The sequence below is a fragment of the Lithobates pipiens genome, unplaced genomic scaffold (genome assembly GCF_037356315.1).
Source record: "Lithobates pipiens isolate NorthernLeopardFrog02 unplaced genomic scaffold, aLitPip1_a1.2 Scaffold_13, whole genome shotgun sequence".
Lineage (NCBI taxonomy): Eukaryota > Metazoa > Chordata > Amphibia > Anura > Ranidae > Lithobates > Lithobates pipiens.
This window is the reverse complement of record NW_027507718.1, coordinates 126508883-126523873: the sequence shown is the minus strand read 5'-3', so window position 1 is coordinate 126523873 and position 14991 is coordinate 126508883. Positions and strand designations below refer to the sequence as shown.

Below are 14991 nucleotides of genomic sequence, written 5' to 3'. Positions count from 1 at the left end.
AACGTCAAAAAACTTTGCCAAGCAGTACTTATCCTCTCTATTTTCCAGTGCCCTACGCCTTCTCTTCCAGGGGTCCACTATTGGTCCTCTTCCCTTCCCTTTCTTCTGTGGCATCATTCAACCTATAACCTTTGAGCCTGGGGTGTCAAGGACACATTCCTTGGCTGTGGGTCTTCAAGCCAGCCTGGTCTCATAAGAGAATCCTGCAAGATTGGAACTACGGTCATCGTATTCTGTTACATTCAAACTACCCACTGCCAGGGGCCAGAAGAGGAAAAAGACTTGACCCAAGACGTTACTGGATCAAACACATCAGGAAAAAAGTGTGTATAAAGAAAATTTTTAAAACATAGCTTGGGGAAGAGGGATCCTAAGGGTTGGGGTCTTTCAGGGCTAGAAGCAGGCTTTAAGGGACCTGTCAGTTTCTTATATCTCTTGGGCACTACATATGTGAGTTTAGTGCACTTGCATTGCCAAATTTGCACATCTCTCAAGGCAATTTTAAGTAGGCATGTGCAATTCATGTTGTTATGAATCGAAATTCGGACAAAATTTGCGTGATTCAGAGATTCGGGTGTATCCAAATCACAATAGTTACGGATCTTAACTAATCAGAAATAAATTATAATGAAAACATCAAATTAATTTGTTTGACGTGATGCAATAGTTTGGGCCTTTTGTTAATGACCTAAAAATTGACTAGAATCCATTCATTTTTAGTCTAGTGAACATTGTGTGTATATTTTAAGATTCTTTTCATATTGGGGTTGGGAGACCATTCATTTAATTTGTATGTGTGCACCCCAACAAACAAAGCCAGTTGTAAATAATTCAGAATATTTTTTCTTTATACAGTGGTGAAAATAATTATTTGATCCCCTGCAGCTTTTGTAAGTTTGCCCACTTACATAGTAATGATGGGTCCATAATTGTTATATTTTAAATGATAGAGAAAGAATATAAACCAAAAATCCAGAAAAAAAAACACATTATACAAATGTTCTAAATTGAGTTGTGGTTCAGTGAGTAAAATAATTTTTTGATCCCCTACCAACCAACAATAATTCTGGCTAGTTATGTTTATAAAATACACCTTTCCACAGAACCTCTTTCTTCCATTCAAACCTCACCATCATGGGCAAGACCAAAGAGCTTTCAAAGGACAGGGACAAGATTGTAGACCTGCACAAGGCTGGAATGGGCTATAAGACCATAAGCAAGAAGCTTGGGGAGAAGGAGACAACTGTTGGAGCAATTATTTGCAAATAGAAGAAACACAAAATAACCATCAATTGCACTCGGTCTGGAGCTCCCTGCAGGATTTCACCTCAGGGGGTAAGTATGATTATGAGAAAAGTGAGGGGTCAGCTCAGAACTACATGGGAGGAGCTTGTGAATGATCTCAAGGCAGTTGGGACCACAGTCACCAAACAAACCGTTGGTAACACAATACACCACTATGGATTGAAATCCTGCAGCACCCACAAGGTCCCCCTCCTCAAGAAGACACATGTACAGGCCCATCTGAAGTATGCCAGTGAACATCTAAATGATTCAGAGAAGGATTGGGAGAAAGTGCTGTGGTCAGATGAGGCCAAAATTGAGCTCTTTGGCATTTTCAACTCGCTGTGCTTGGAGAAAGAAAAATGCTGACTATGACCTTAAGTCAATTCAGCACCATCCCTATGGTCAAGCACGGAGGTGGAAACATGATGCTTTGTGGTTGTTTCTCTGCTAAAGGTATAGGCCAACTTTGGATGAGAACATTCTTCCCTCAGCCAGAACACTGAAGATGGGTCGTCGATGGGTCTTTCAGCATGGCAATGACCCAAAACAAAGGAGTGGCTCAAGAAGAAGCACATTAAGGTCATGGAGTGGCATAGAATGCATTAAGATAAAAAATGTTTTAACTTTACAACCCCTTTAAAGATTTAAAGAAGCTCTGTAAAGAAAAGTAGACCAAAATCCCTCCTGAGATGTGTGCAACCTTGTAACCAACTACAAGAGACGTCTTACCTCTGTGCTTGCCAACAAGGGTTTCTCATCCAAGTACTAAGTCATGTTTTTCTTGGGGATCAAATATTTATTTTGCTCACTGAACTGCAACTCAGTTTATAACATTTGTATCATGTGTTTTTTCTGGATTTTTAGCTGATATTCTGTCTCTATCATTTAAAATACATCTATGATAAAAATTATAGACCCTTCATTTCATTGTAAAATGTACAAACTTACAAAATTTGCAGGGTATCAAATAATTATTTTTCCCACTGTATAAGAATGGCTAATCTCCCAAAATAACAAATTAACATGCTAAAATTAATTTAGCCGATCTTCTGAAATAACACCAGAATAACAGAACTTCAGAAAATATGAATCGTTTCGAAACAATGAATATATACTCTCCTGAAATACCAAATTTAGCATTGCGATTATGATTAAACTAAATGATATACTTAACAAATAAAACAAAACAACATTTTCTGTCATTGTACATTCTTAACTTTAGGTAGGTTTCCCTCTCCCTGTTGGCATTTTCATTTATTTTATAAAGCAGGTACGGAAGAAGGAGCAGTGGGAACACCCCAAAAGTGAATGTCAACACAAAGCACTCCAAAGTGGGCAGCAGCAGAGATGTCACCACCAGAGAACGCAAGAGATATAAGAAGCCAGAGGGAGGCGATCAGCGACTTAAAACAAAAAACACTACATCCCCTCTGGCAGGACAAAGCTCTGCATTGTTTACATATGCAGAGCTCTGTCCAGTCTTCCTCCTTGCCAATCAGCTTGTGATGTATCTAATTACAGCACAGCTGGTGCACATGCGCACCCCTACCCAGATGTGCCTAGTATGTGATCCTGCACAGGAGAGCTGCTTTGCCGCCTTATGTCATCCGCAAGTGGTTAACATACAATGAGGAAGTCCAGCTTCTAAATCGTTAACCCATTTTAGAACAGACAGAATTCAAATCTACTTTGTGGGCTCCTAGATGGTAGGAACCGATGTGAGTGTGCAATGTACAGGGTTAGGGACAATTATAGACACTCACTCAGGTTGAACTCGATGGACTGGTGTCTTTATTCAAGCTTACTAACTATGTAACTATGTAACTATGTAACAACCAATAATAAGATCTGCCAGCACAGTATGGTGAAGGTTAATTATGGCAAACACAGCTCTCCAGCCCCCTCATAAACAAAGAGAATTAAGTATGATTTTTTTGGTGCAGGAGTTATCAGAAAAATTCATCTAATTTCACCTTTAAGGGGAAAAAAAATTACACACACATTTTTTTGCAGAGAAAAAATGTGCATTTATTATTTTTCCTACAGAAGCTTGCAAAGCATTGCACCCGTGTTCAGTGGATTGTGGGAGTAATGGCAGGCTCCTGTATACTCCCCTTCCAGCTTTCTGATCGTACCTCTGTATGGGCTTTCAGTGAGCTAGAGGAAGAGTGGACTACGAGCACACTGATCAGCGCACTTGTAGTCCATTGACAAGTACAAGTCCATCTGCCATGGTGGAGGATGGGACTTGTAGTAAATTAATTGACAGATCCCTATGAATGAATGACATGGCTGACATATTAAGTGAGACAGTGGCTGCGGAAGAGAAGAATCCCCGATCTGTGTCACAAGGAAGAGGGAGAGCTCAGGGGTAAAGGGGATGCTGGAACATGTTACAGGTTACACCCTTAATATGGGTGTAACATGTAACAAGTTTTAAAGTGAACTAAGCCTTTAAATATACTTTTAGGTATTGCTATATAAATGGGAACATGTACAGTAAATACTGTATAAAGTAGGTGTTTGGCTGTAAAAGCGCAAATTTTTTATTTATTACAACACATAAACTGACATTGATACAGTGCCATTGAAGTGTGCATATATGTTATGTTTGTATTGCTGTTAATACCTGTGGGCTTTAAAGAAGTCTTTGATTGTTTGTGCAGACTGCATAGTCTGACCATGGACTTTACCGGCTAAATTGTCCAGGTCTGAGATCAAACTTTCAACTTGTTCTTTAATTTCACGGTTTCTGGAATCACAAAATAGGCAGGTAATCTTTGTAATACTTACAGGTATACATTAAATAGGAAAATGGATAGACATATGATGACACAGGTTGACAACTAAGGATGAGCCGAACACCCCCCCCGGTTCGGTTCGCACCAGAACCTGCAAACAGACCTAAACTTTGTGTGAACTTTAGAACTTTAGAACTTTAGAACCCTGTTAAAGTCTATGGGACTCGAACGTTCAAAATCAAAAGTGCTCATTTTAAAGGCTAATATGCAAGTTATTGTCATAAAAAGTGTTTGGGGACCTGGGTCCTGCCCCAGGGGACATGTATCAATACAAAAAAAAGTTATAAAAATGGCTGTTTTTTCGGGAGCAGTGATTTTAATAATGATTAAAGTGAAACAATAAAAGTGTAATATTCCTTTAAATTTCGTACCTGGGGGGTTTGTATAGTATGCCTGTGAAGGGGCGCATGTTTCCCGTGCTTAGAACTGTCCCTGCACAAAGGGTAATTTCTGCAGGAAAAAAAGTCATTTAAAATCACTCGTGGCTATAATGATTTGTTGGCTCCCGGTAATACAGAGAACACTCATTGAAAGTCATTGATAAAAAATTAAAAAAAAGCGTGGGGTTTCCCCAAATTCAATTACCAGGCCCTTCAGGTCTGGTATGGATATTAAGGGGAACCCCGTGTCAAATTAAAAAAAAAAATGATATGGGGTTCCCCCCAAATATCCATTCCAGACCCTTCAGGTCTGTTATGGATTTTAAAGGGAACCCCATGCCAAATTTTAACCACTTCCCGACTGACGCACAACGATGTACATCGGCAGAATGGCATGGGCAGGCAAATTGGCGTACAGATACGTCCATTTGTATTTGCCGCCCTGCCATCGTGTGCGCACCCCGTAAGTCCGGTCGTGGGTCCCGCGGACTCGATCGCCGCGGTGATACCCGCGATTGTCTCACGGGGAGGCTGAACGGGGAGATGCCGATGTACACAGCATCTCCCCGTTCTGCCTAGCAACAAGTGACACTGATCTCTGCTCCATGTGATTGGAGCAGAGATCAGTGTTTACTAACACACAGCCCAGCCCCCCACAGTTAGTAACACGCCCCTAGGACACACTCAAAAATGTGTCAAAAATGTCCGATGTGTCCGCCATAATGTCGCAGTCACAATAAAAAAAAAATTATTAATAAAAATGCCATAAAACTATCCCCTATTTTGTAAACGCTATAAATTTTGTGCAAACCAATCAATAATCGCTTATTTTTTTTTACTAAAAATATGTAGAAGAATATGTATTGGCCTAAACTGAGGAAAAAATATATTTTTTATATATTTTTGGGGGATATTTATTATAGAAAAAAGTAAAAAATAATGCGTTTTTTTTTTCAAAATTGTCGCTCTATTTTTGTTTATAGCGCAAAAAATAAAACTGCAGGGGTGATCAAATACCACCAAAAGAAAGCTCTATTTGTGGGAAAAAAAGGATGTCAATTTTGTTTGGGAGCCACGTCGTACGACCGCGCAATTGTCAGTTAAAGCGACGCTCTGCCGAATCGCAAAAAGTGGTCTGGTCTTTGACCAGCAAAATGGTCCGGTCTGCAAGTGGTTAAGGTACTTTTTTAAAATTAAATTTTGTGCAGGGACAGTTCTAAGCACGGGAAACATGCGCCCCTTCACAGGCATACTACAGACACCCCCAGGTATGAAATCTAAAGGAATATTACACTTTTATTGTTTCACTTTAAGCATTATTAAAATCACTGCTCTAGAAAAAACAGCCGTTTTTAAAACTTTTGCATTGATACATGTCCCCTGGGGCAGGACCCAGGTCCCCAAACACTTTTTATGACAATAAGTTGCATATAAGCCTTTAAAATTAGCACTTTAGATTTCTCCCATAGACTTGTACAGGGTGTTCCGCGGCTTTTCGATTTTGTATCTTGATTGAAGCGTCAAACAGCAATTATTAAACCTTGTGCCTTATGACTATACACAAAAATTTACATGTTAATATATACATACAATACAGACCAATTCTTAATTAGACTATAGATCAATACATTTATAATTATGTCATTTCAGTTTCTGTTTAACCACTTCAATACCAGGCACTTATACAAATTCCTGCCCAGACCAATTTTCAGCTTTCAGTGCTGTCACACTTTGAATGACAATTGTGCGGTCATGCTACACTGTACCCAAACTACATTTTTATCATTTTGTTCCCACAAATAGAGCTTTCTTTTGGTGGTATTTGATCAACGCTGGGATTTTTATTTTCTGCTAAACAAATAAAAATGTTTCTGTTACAAAACGTTGTAAATAAGTACGTTTTCTCCTTCACTGATGGGCACTGATGGGGCTGCACTGATGGGCATCGATGAGGTGGCACCAATGAGGTGGCACTGATGATGGGCACTAATATGCGGCACTGATAGGTGGCACTGATATGCAGCACTGATGACTACACATAGGTGGCACTAATGGGCACTAAAAAGCGTCACGGTTGGGCACTGATATGTGGCACAGGTGGGCACTGATAGGCGGCACAGATGGGCACTGATAGGTGGCATGAATGGGCTTAGATGGGGACTGATAGGTGGCACTGATGTACAGTAATTGATGGTACGGTATGCCAATCAGTGCCAAACTATAATGCCTGCCAATCAATGATGCCCATTGTGGGCACTGATTGGCATCCATTGTGGGCACTGATTGCATCCCTGGTGGTCTAGGGTGACATACATGGTGGAGACATCCCTGGTAGTCCTAGTGGCCTCCCTGTGGTCCTAGAGGCATCCCTGGTGGTCTAGTGTGGGCATCCTTGGGGGGGTTGCGCTGATGATCAATCAGCACAGAGGAGCAGCCGATCGGCTCTCCTCTACTCGCATCTGACAGACGCAAGTGAGGAAAAGCCAATCAACGGCTCTTCCTGGTTACACTGTTATCAGCTGTGATTGGACACAGCTGATCACGTGGTAAATAGTCTCCGTCAGACTCGCACACCTCACCACGATCGCCTTGATGTGCACCCCCACGGGCACGCGGCAGCTGTTATCCTGCTGGACATCACATGACGTCCGGTCAGGATATTGAAACCACTTTGCCGCTGTCATTTTGCTATATGGCGGGCGGAAAAATGGTTAAAAATATCCAGGAAAGAATCAACCATCCAGCAATATGAAGGAAATCCAAAATGTTCAAGTGTTTCTCCCATGCTCAGAATTATACCCATAGATGTGCAATTCACTAAAAGGTATATTTCCCCACAGGCAAATAAATATGGTCAGCAGCTCCAACATAATCACATAGCTATTCCATTTCAAATATGTTAAGCAAAAGAAAAAGAGGCTCCATGGTCTTAAACAATATAATAATTTATTTAAAGCTAAAAAAAAAAGCTTAGAAACACTCACAATTGATCATGCAATTCAATTCAACTCATCACCCAGTGTTGGATCCCTTCATGGTAGTGTGATGACATCACCAAGCTCCTCACACTGTGTTTCATTGAAATCGTCTTCTTTAGGAGAACTCTTCTTTTACAACCAACTGGCTCTCTCAAAAAATTGCCAATATAATTCTCTGAAAATTCCAAATCATTTTATAATGAAATATAATAAAAAATAATCTTCCCTGGTCTCACAATTCGATTACGATTATCTGGTCAACGATTTGTCATGATTCGATTCCGCCGTGCATCATGATGCATCACAATTATTGATGATGGTTTCCATCAAAAAATATTTAAACATTTAGAAGAACTCAATTTTTTTAAACACTACTTGCATATAGCAGGACAAGGACATGGAAGAGTCCAGGATATCAGGGAGGAGTAGGAACTGAAGGATGGAAGAATACATGAATAAGAAAGAAAGAATGGAAGAGTCTGGGGATGGGGGAATCCATTGATAGAGATTGGAAAGCTAGAGGAGTCCGGGGATGGGAACTGAAGGGTGGAAGAGTCTGGGGATGGAGATGGAGGAATCCATGGATAGGAACAGAAGGATGGAAGAGGCTGGGGATGGAGATGGAAGAATCCATGGATAGGAACAGAAGGATGAAAGAGGTTGGGGGTGGTGATGGAGGAATCCATGGATAGGAACAGAAAGATGGAAGAGTTCAAAGATAAAAATGGTGGTGGTGGGGGTGGGGGGGGGGGCTGAAGGATGGAAGAATCAAAGGGAGGACGTTTCAGCACCCCTAGGCATAATGCAGCCCCAGGGATTGAATGGTGAGCTCACTTGAGTTTAATTGTTTTAAAGCTAATCAATAATATCTGGAAATATAGTACAATTTTATTATATTTTATGTCAGTTACATAGCTGTGTATTTTTTGGGGTTAGTTAGAAATATATTGTTGAGATTATTTTCATATATGTTATCATTTTCATTATATTTATAATGAACTATTCAGATATACAGTATCTCACAAAAATGAGTACACCCCTCACATTTTTGTAAATATTTTATTATATAATTTCATATGACAACGCTGACGAAATTACACTTTCCTACAATGTAAACTAGTGAGTATACAGCTTGTATAACAGCATCAATTTTCTATCCCCTCAAAATAACTCAACACACAGCCATTAATGTCTAAACCGCTGACAAAAAAAAGTGATTACACCCTTAAGTGAAAATGTCCAAATTGGGCCAATTAGCAATTTTCCCTACCCGGTGTCATGTGACTTGTTAGTGTTACAAGGTCTCAGGTGTGAATGGGGAGCAGGTGTGTTAAATTTGCTGTTATCGCTCTCTCTCATACTGGTCACTGGAAGCTCAACATGGCACCTCAGGGCAAATATCTCTCTAAGGATCTGAAAAAAAGAATTGTTACTCTACATGAAGATAGCCTAGGCTATAATAAGATTACCAAGACCCTAAAACTGAGCTGCAGCACGGTGGCCAAGACCCTACAGTGGTTTAACAGGACAGGTTCCACACAGAACAGGCTTTGCTATGATTGACCAAAGAAGTTGAGTGCACGTGCTCAGCATCATATCCAGAGGTGGTGAGTAGTGTCAGCATTGCTGCAGAGGTTGACGGGGTGGGGGGACAGACCATATGACTCACACTGCATCAAATTGGTCTGCATGACTGTCGTCCCAGAAGAAAGCCTCTCCTAAAGATGATGCACAAGAAAGCCTTCAAATAGACTGCTGAAGACAAGCAGACTAAGGGCATGGATAACTGGAACCTATACTGTGGCCTGATGAGACCAAGATAAACGTATTTGATTCAGATGGTGCCAAGCATGTGTGGCGGGAAACAAGATGAGGAGTACAAAGACAAGTGTGTCTTGCCTACAGTCAAGCATGGTGGTGGGAGTGTCATGGTCTGGGGCTGCATGAGTGCTGCCGGCACTGGGGACCTACAGTTCATTGAGGGAACCATGAATGCATACATGTACTGTGACATACTGAAGCAGAGCATGATCTACCCCTTTCGAGACTGGGCCGCAGGGCAGTATTCCAACATGATAGCAAACTCCAAACACACCTCCAAGATGAACACTGCCTTGCTAAAGAAGCTGAGGGTAAAGGTGATGGACTGGCCAAGCATGTCTCCAGAACCTAAACCCTATTGAGCATCTGTGGAGCATCTTCAAATGGAAGGTGGAGGAGCGCAAGGTCTCTAACACCCACTAGCTCCGTGATGTGGTCATGGAGGAGTGGAAGAGCCCTTGAGTGGCAACCTGTGAAGCTCTGGTGAACTCCATGCCCAAGAGGGTTAAGGCAGTGCTGGAAAATAATGGTGGCCACACAAAATATTGACACTTTGGGCCCGATTTGGACATTTTCACTTAGGGATGTACTCACTTTTGTTGCCAGCGGTTTAGACATTAATGGCTGTGTGCTGAGTTGTGTTGAGGTGAAAACACATTTACACTGTTATACAAGCTGTACACTCACTACTTTACATTGTAGCATAGTGTAATTTCTCCAGTGTTGTCGCATGAAAAGATATAATAAAATATTTACAAAAATATGAGTGGTGTACTCACTTTTGTGAGATACTGTATATTATATAATATGCGAAGTTGTGGTATGAATAGTGTTGTTCCATTGGAGTATACAGTGGATATAAAAAGTCTACACACCCCTGTTAAAATGTCAGGTTTCTGTGATGTAAAAAAATGAGACAAAGATAAATCATTTCAAAACTTTTTCCACCTTAAGTGTGACCTATAAACGCTACAACTCAGTTGAACGACAAACTGAAATATTTTAGGTGGAGGGAAGTAAAAATAAAAAAATAAAATAATATGGTTGCATAAATGTGCACCCCCTTAACTGCTTGCCGACCAGCCGCCGCAGTTGTACTGTGGCAACATGGCTCGGCTGCGCGAATCGTCGTCATGTTACGTCGCTTCTAGATTTGGCCATTAGGAACAAATGCACGCGCCCCCTGCTCGCCTATGGAGCCGATGCGAGTGCCCGGTGGTTGCAATCACCGCCGAGCTCCCACAATCGCTCAGGGCACACGGAGAAATCCTGGTTCTCTGACGGGAGAACAGACAGAGTACGAACAGCGATCTGTCATCTCCCCTACACAGTCCCCTCCCCCCTTCATTTAGAACACACAATAGGGAACAATAGGGAACACATTAACCCCCTTATCGCCCCCTAGTGGTTAACCCATTCATTGTGAATGACATTTTTACAGTAATCAATGCATTTTTATAGCACTGATCAACGTAAAAATGCCAATGGTCACAAAAATGTGTCAAAATTGTCCTACGTTTCCACCATAATGTCGCAATCCCGATAAAAATCGCCACCATTACTAGTAAAAAAAAATATTAATAAAAATGCCATAAACTATCCCCTATTTTGTAGACGTTATAACTTTTGCGTAAACCAATCAATATACTCTTATTGCGATTTTTTTCTACCAAAAATATGTAGAAGAATACATATCGGCCTAACCTGAGGAAAAAAATCGTTTTTTTTATATATTTTTGGGGGATAAAAAGTAAAAAATATTGCGTTTTCCCAAAAAATTGTGCAAAAAATAAAAACCGCAGAGGTGATAAAATACCACCAAAAGAAAGCTCTATTTGTGGGGAAAAAAAGGACATCAATTTTGTTTGTTTGCAACATCGCACAACCGCAGTTAAAGCGACAGTGCGGAATCGCAAAAAGTGCTCTGGTCAGGAAGGTGGTAAAAACTTCCGGGGCTGAAGAGGTTAAACTAATACAATATTGAAGCACCTTTTGATTTTATTACAGCACTCAGTCTTTTTGAGTATGAGTCTATCAGCATGGAACATCTTGACTTGTCAATATCTGCCTGCTATTCTTTGCAAAAACACTCCAAATCTGTCAGATTGTGAGGACATCTCCTGCGCACAGCCCTCTTCAGATCACCCCACAGATTTTCATTCAGATTCAGGTCTGAGCTCTGGCTGGGCCATTTCAAAATCTTCTTCTGGTGAAGCCATTCCTATGTTTATTTGGATGTATGCTTTGGGCGGTTTTCATGCTGAAAGATGAGGTTCCTCTTTATGTTCAGCTTTCTAGCAGAAGCCTAAAGGTTTTGTGCCAATACTGACTGGTGTTTGGAACTGTTCATAATTCCCTCTACCTTCACTAATGCCCCTGTTCCAGCTGAAGAAAAACAGCCCCAAAGCATGATGCTGCCACCACCGTGCTTGACTGTGGGTATAGTGTTCTTTCGGTGGTGTGCAGTGTTGTTTTTGTACCAAACATATCTTATGGAATTATGGCCAAAAAGTTCAGCCTTGGTTTCATTAGACCATAACACATTTTCCCACATGCTTTTGGGAGACTTCAGATGTGTTTTTGCAAAATTTAGCTGGGCTTGGTTTTTCTTCGTAAGAAAACGCTTCTGTCTTGCCACTCTACCCCATAGCCCAGACATGAAGAATACAGGAGATTTTTGTCACATGTACCACACAGCCAGTACTTGCCAGATATTCCTGCAGCTCCTTTAATGTTGATGTAGGCCTCTTGGCAGCCTCCCTGACCAGTCTGACCAGTTTAATTCTCGTCTTTTAATCAATTTTGGAGGAACGTCCAGTTCTTGGTGATGTCACTGTTATGCCATATATGCTCCACTTGATGACTGTCTTCACTGTGTTCCACGGTATATCGAATGCCTTGGAAATGCTTTTGTACCTTCTGACTGATACATTTTAACAATGAGATCCCTCTGATGCTTTGGAAGCTCTTTGTAGACCATGGCTTTTGCTGTAGGATGCGACTAATAAAATTAAAGGAAAGACCTACTAGAACAGTTAAACTTTATATGGGGTTAATCAGAGGCACTTTAAATAAACGGCAGGTGTGTACTGACTCCTATTTAACATGAGTTTGAATGCAATTGCTTAATTCCGAACACAGCTACATGCCCAGATATAAGAGGGTGTGCACACGTATGCAACCACATTATTTTTTATTTTTACTTCCCCCCCTAAAAGATTTGAGTTTGTCTTTCAATTGAGTTGTATAGTTTATAAGTCACATTAAAGGTGGAGAAAGTTCTGAAATGATTTATCTTTGTCTCATTTTTTTACATCACAGAAACCTGACATTTTAACAGGGGTGTGTAGACTTTTTATATCCACTGTATATGGTAGAACGTTTGTGGAGATATTTGTTTTAAATTTCGTTTTAAAATGCTGTTGTATTGTTGAAATATTATGTTGCTAAATAACCGCCTTGTTTTGGGAATAGACATCTCTGTGATATCTGATGCCCAAAATAGGAATATTGGGAGACTAATAATAGGGAGGTGATAGTGATAGGTCCTTGGCAGATGAAGGGAGGGAAAGCCAGTTTCAGCATAAAATGGTAGCAGCGGTGATGATGTACACTCCACTCCGGAGGAAGCAGATTCAGACAAAACACATGGGGAGGAGTTTGACATCATCACGCTACCAGAAAGGAATCCACTGCTTGCAATGTTGGGGGATGAGTGCACATGAAAATGTTGCATTGTCAATTGTGAGTTTTAAGATGTTTTTAGTTTTTGAATAAATTCTTATATAGTTTTAAACTTTGGAAGCCTCTTCTTTTTTTGTCTAACACATATACGATTGAATGCAAGATATTTGTTGAACTAGATGGACTTGTCTTTCTTCAACCAGACTAACTATGTAGCAAGCGCTTTTGACAATACTTATTTATAAGTGCTCAATAAAAATTCAGTGAGCATGCATGCCTGAGGGGGAGCACTTTGATTGCATATCGAAGACTTTATTTCTGAGCACAGGGAAAGCACTTGGGGAACTTTTTGAATTTTTTTTTATTGCTGGAAGGTTGATTATTTTCTGGATCATTTTGAGCCTCCAATATAATAAATATTGTGTTGATCTATAAACTATTCTATACCATGAGTTGGTTTATGTATTGATATGTGAATTTACATATGCGTAAATACACTATATTGTCAAAAGTATTGGGATGCCTGCCTTTACATGCACATGAACATTAATAGCATTCCAGTCATAGTCCGTAGGGATCAATATTGAATTGGCCCACCCTTTGCAGCTTCAACTCTTCTGGAAAGGCTGTCCACAAGGTTTAGGAGTGTGTCTATGGGAATGTTTGTCCATTCTTCCATAAGTGCATTTGTGAGGTCAGGCACTGAGGTGGATGAGAAAGCCTGGCTCGCAGTCTCTACTCTAATTCATCCCAAAGGTGTTTTTATCACGTTGAGGTGCAGGCCAGTCAAGTTCTTCCACCAGAAACTCCCTGGCCAAGCATTCCCATAGACACACTCCTAAACTCCCATACTCCCAAATTCCTAAAACTTGTGGACAGCCTTTCCAGAAGAGTTGAAGCTGTTATAGCTTCAAAGGTTGAGCCAACTCAATATTGAACCTTACAGACTAAGATTGTGATGCTATTAAAATAAATTTGCATGTAAAGGGAGGTGTCCCCATACATTTGACACTATAGTGTTTTAGAAAAGCACTGGATTGATTTTAAAAGAAGCACAGGCAGTGCAATGCACTTTATTAAAACTATTCTTGTACCATCTTACAGATAGGAAAAATTATCTAATTCTCCACATGTTATTCCTGGATGTAGTGTTAATTTCGTTGATGATACACTGTTTTAGTCAACTAAAATATGACTAAAACTAAAACAAATCAGATGACTAAAATACAACTAAAACTAAAATGGCATTTTATTCAAAACTGATTTACTAAAACTGGAGAGTGAAAAATCTGGTGCAGCTCTGCAAAGAAATCAGCTTCCATGATTTTTGCCATAACTTAATTGAACAAGCTGAAGTTAGAAGCTGATTGGTTACTATGCAGAGCTGCACCAGATGTTGCACTCTCCAGTTTTAGTAAGTTAACCCCTATGACTAAAACTAAATTGTAATTTGACATCAAAATTAACAAAGGTTATATATCACAATGGCTAAATCCGTGTCTGTAGTGCATGTTCAAACCTTAATATCATAAATAATAACATGTTATTAGATTTTTACTCCAGAAGTATATAATGAGTTTGAAAATTCTAGAGAAATGCTTAAAAGGAAAAGTCTAGCCAAAGCTTGTTTGGCTGGGCTCAGGGCCGGACTGGGAATAAAAACCAGCCCTGGAAAAAATTTCATACCAGCCCAACAGCATTATTATACCAGCCCAACAGCATAACGTCATTATTTTCTTGTTCGTGAAAGGGAAAACCATACATTTTAAAGCAGATTTGATGAAGAGAGTATTATATATAGATATGAAATCACATAGGGAGATTATATATATATATATATATATATATATATATATATATATATATATATATATATATATATATATATATATATATATTTATATATATATATATTTATATATATATATATATATTTATATATATATATATATATATATATATATATATATTTTTTTTTTTTTTTTTTTTTTTCAAATTCCAGACTCCTTCAGAGACTGCAGACATGATACAGGAAATGGT

General features: G+C 39.7%; 1 protein-coding gene across 2 annotated transcripts in view; it reads right to left on the bottom strand.

Moving 5' to 3' along the window:
• The window catches only part of USHBP1 (USH1 protein network component harmonin binding protein 1), a 120577-nt gene that overhangs the window by 1475 nt on the left and 104111 nt on the right, over window positions 1-14991 (bottom strand). For both annotated transcript variants that reach the window (XM_077475535.1, XM_077475534.1), the window contains one exon: window positions 3917-4039. In XM_077475535.1, coding sequence (XP_077331661.1) covers window positions 3917-4039 — 123 coding nt within the window. The remainder of the gene's footprint in view (window positions 1-3916; window positions 4040-14991) is intronic.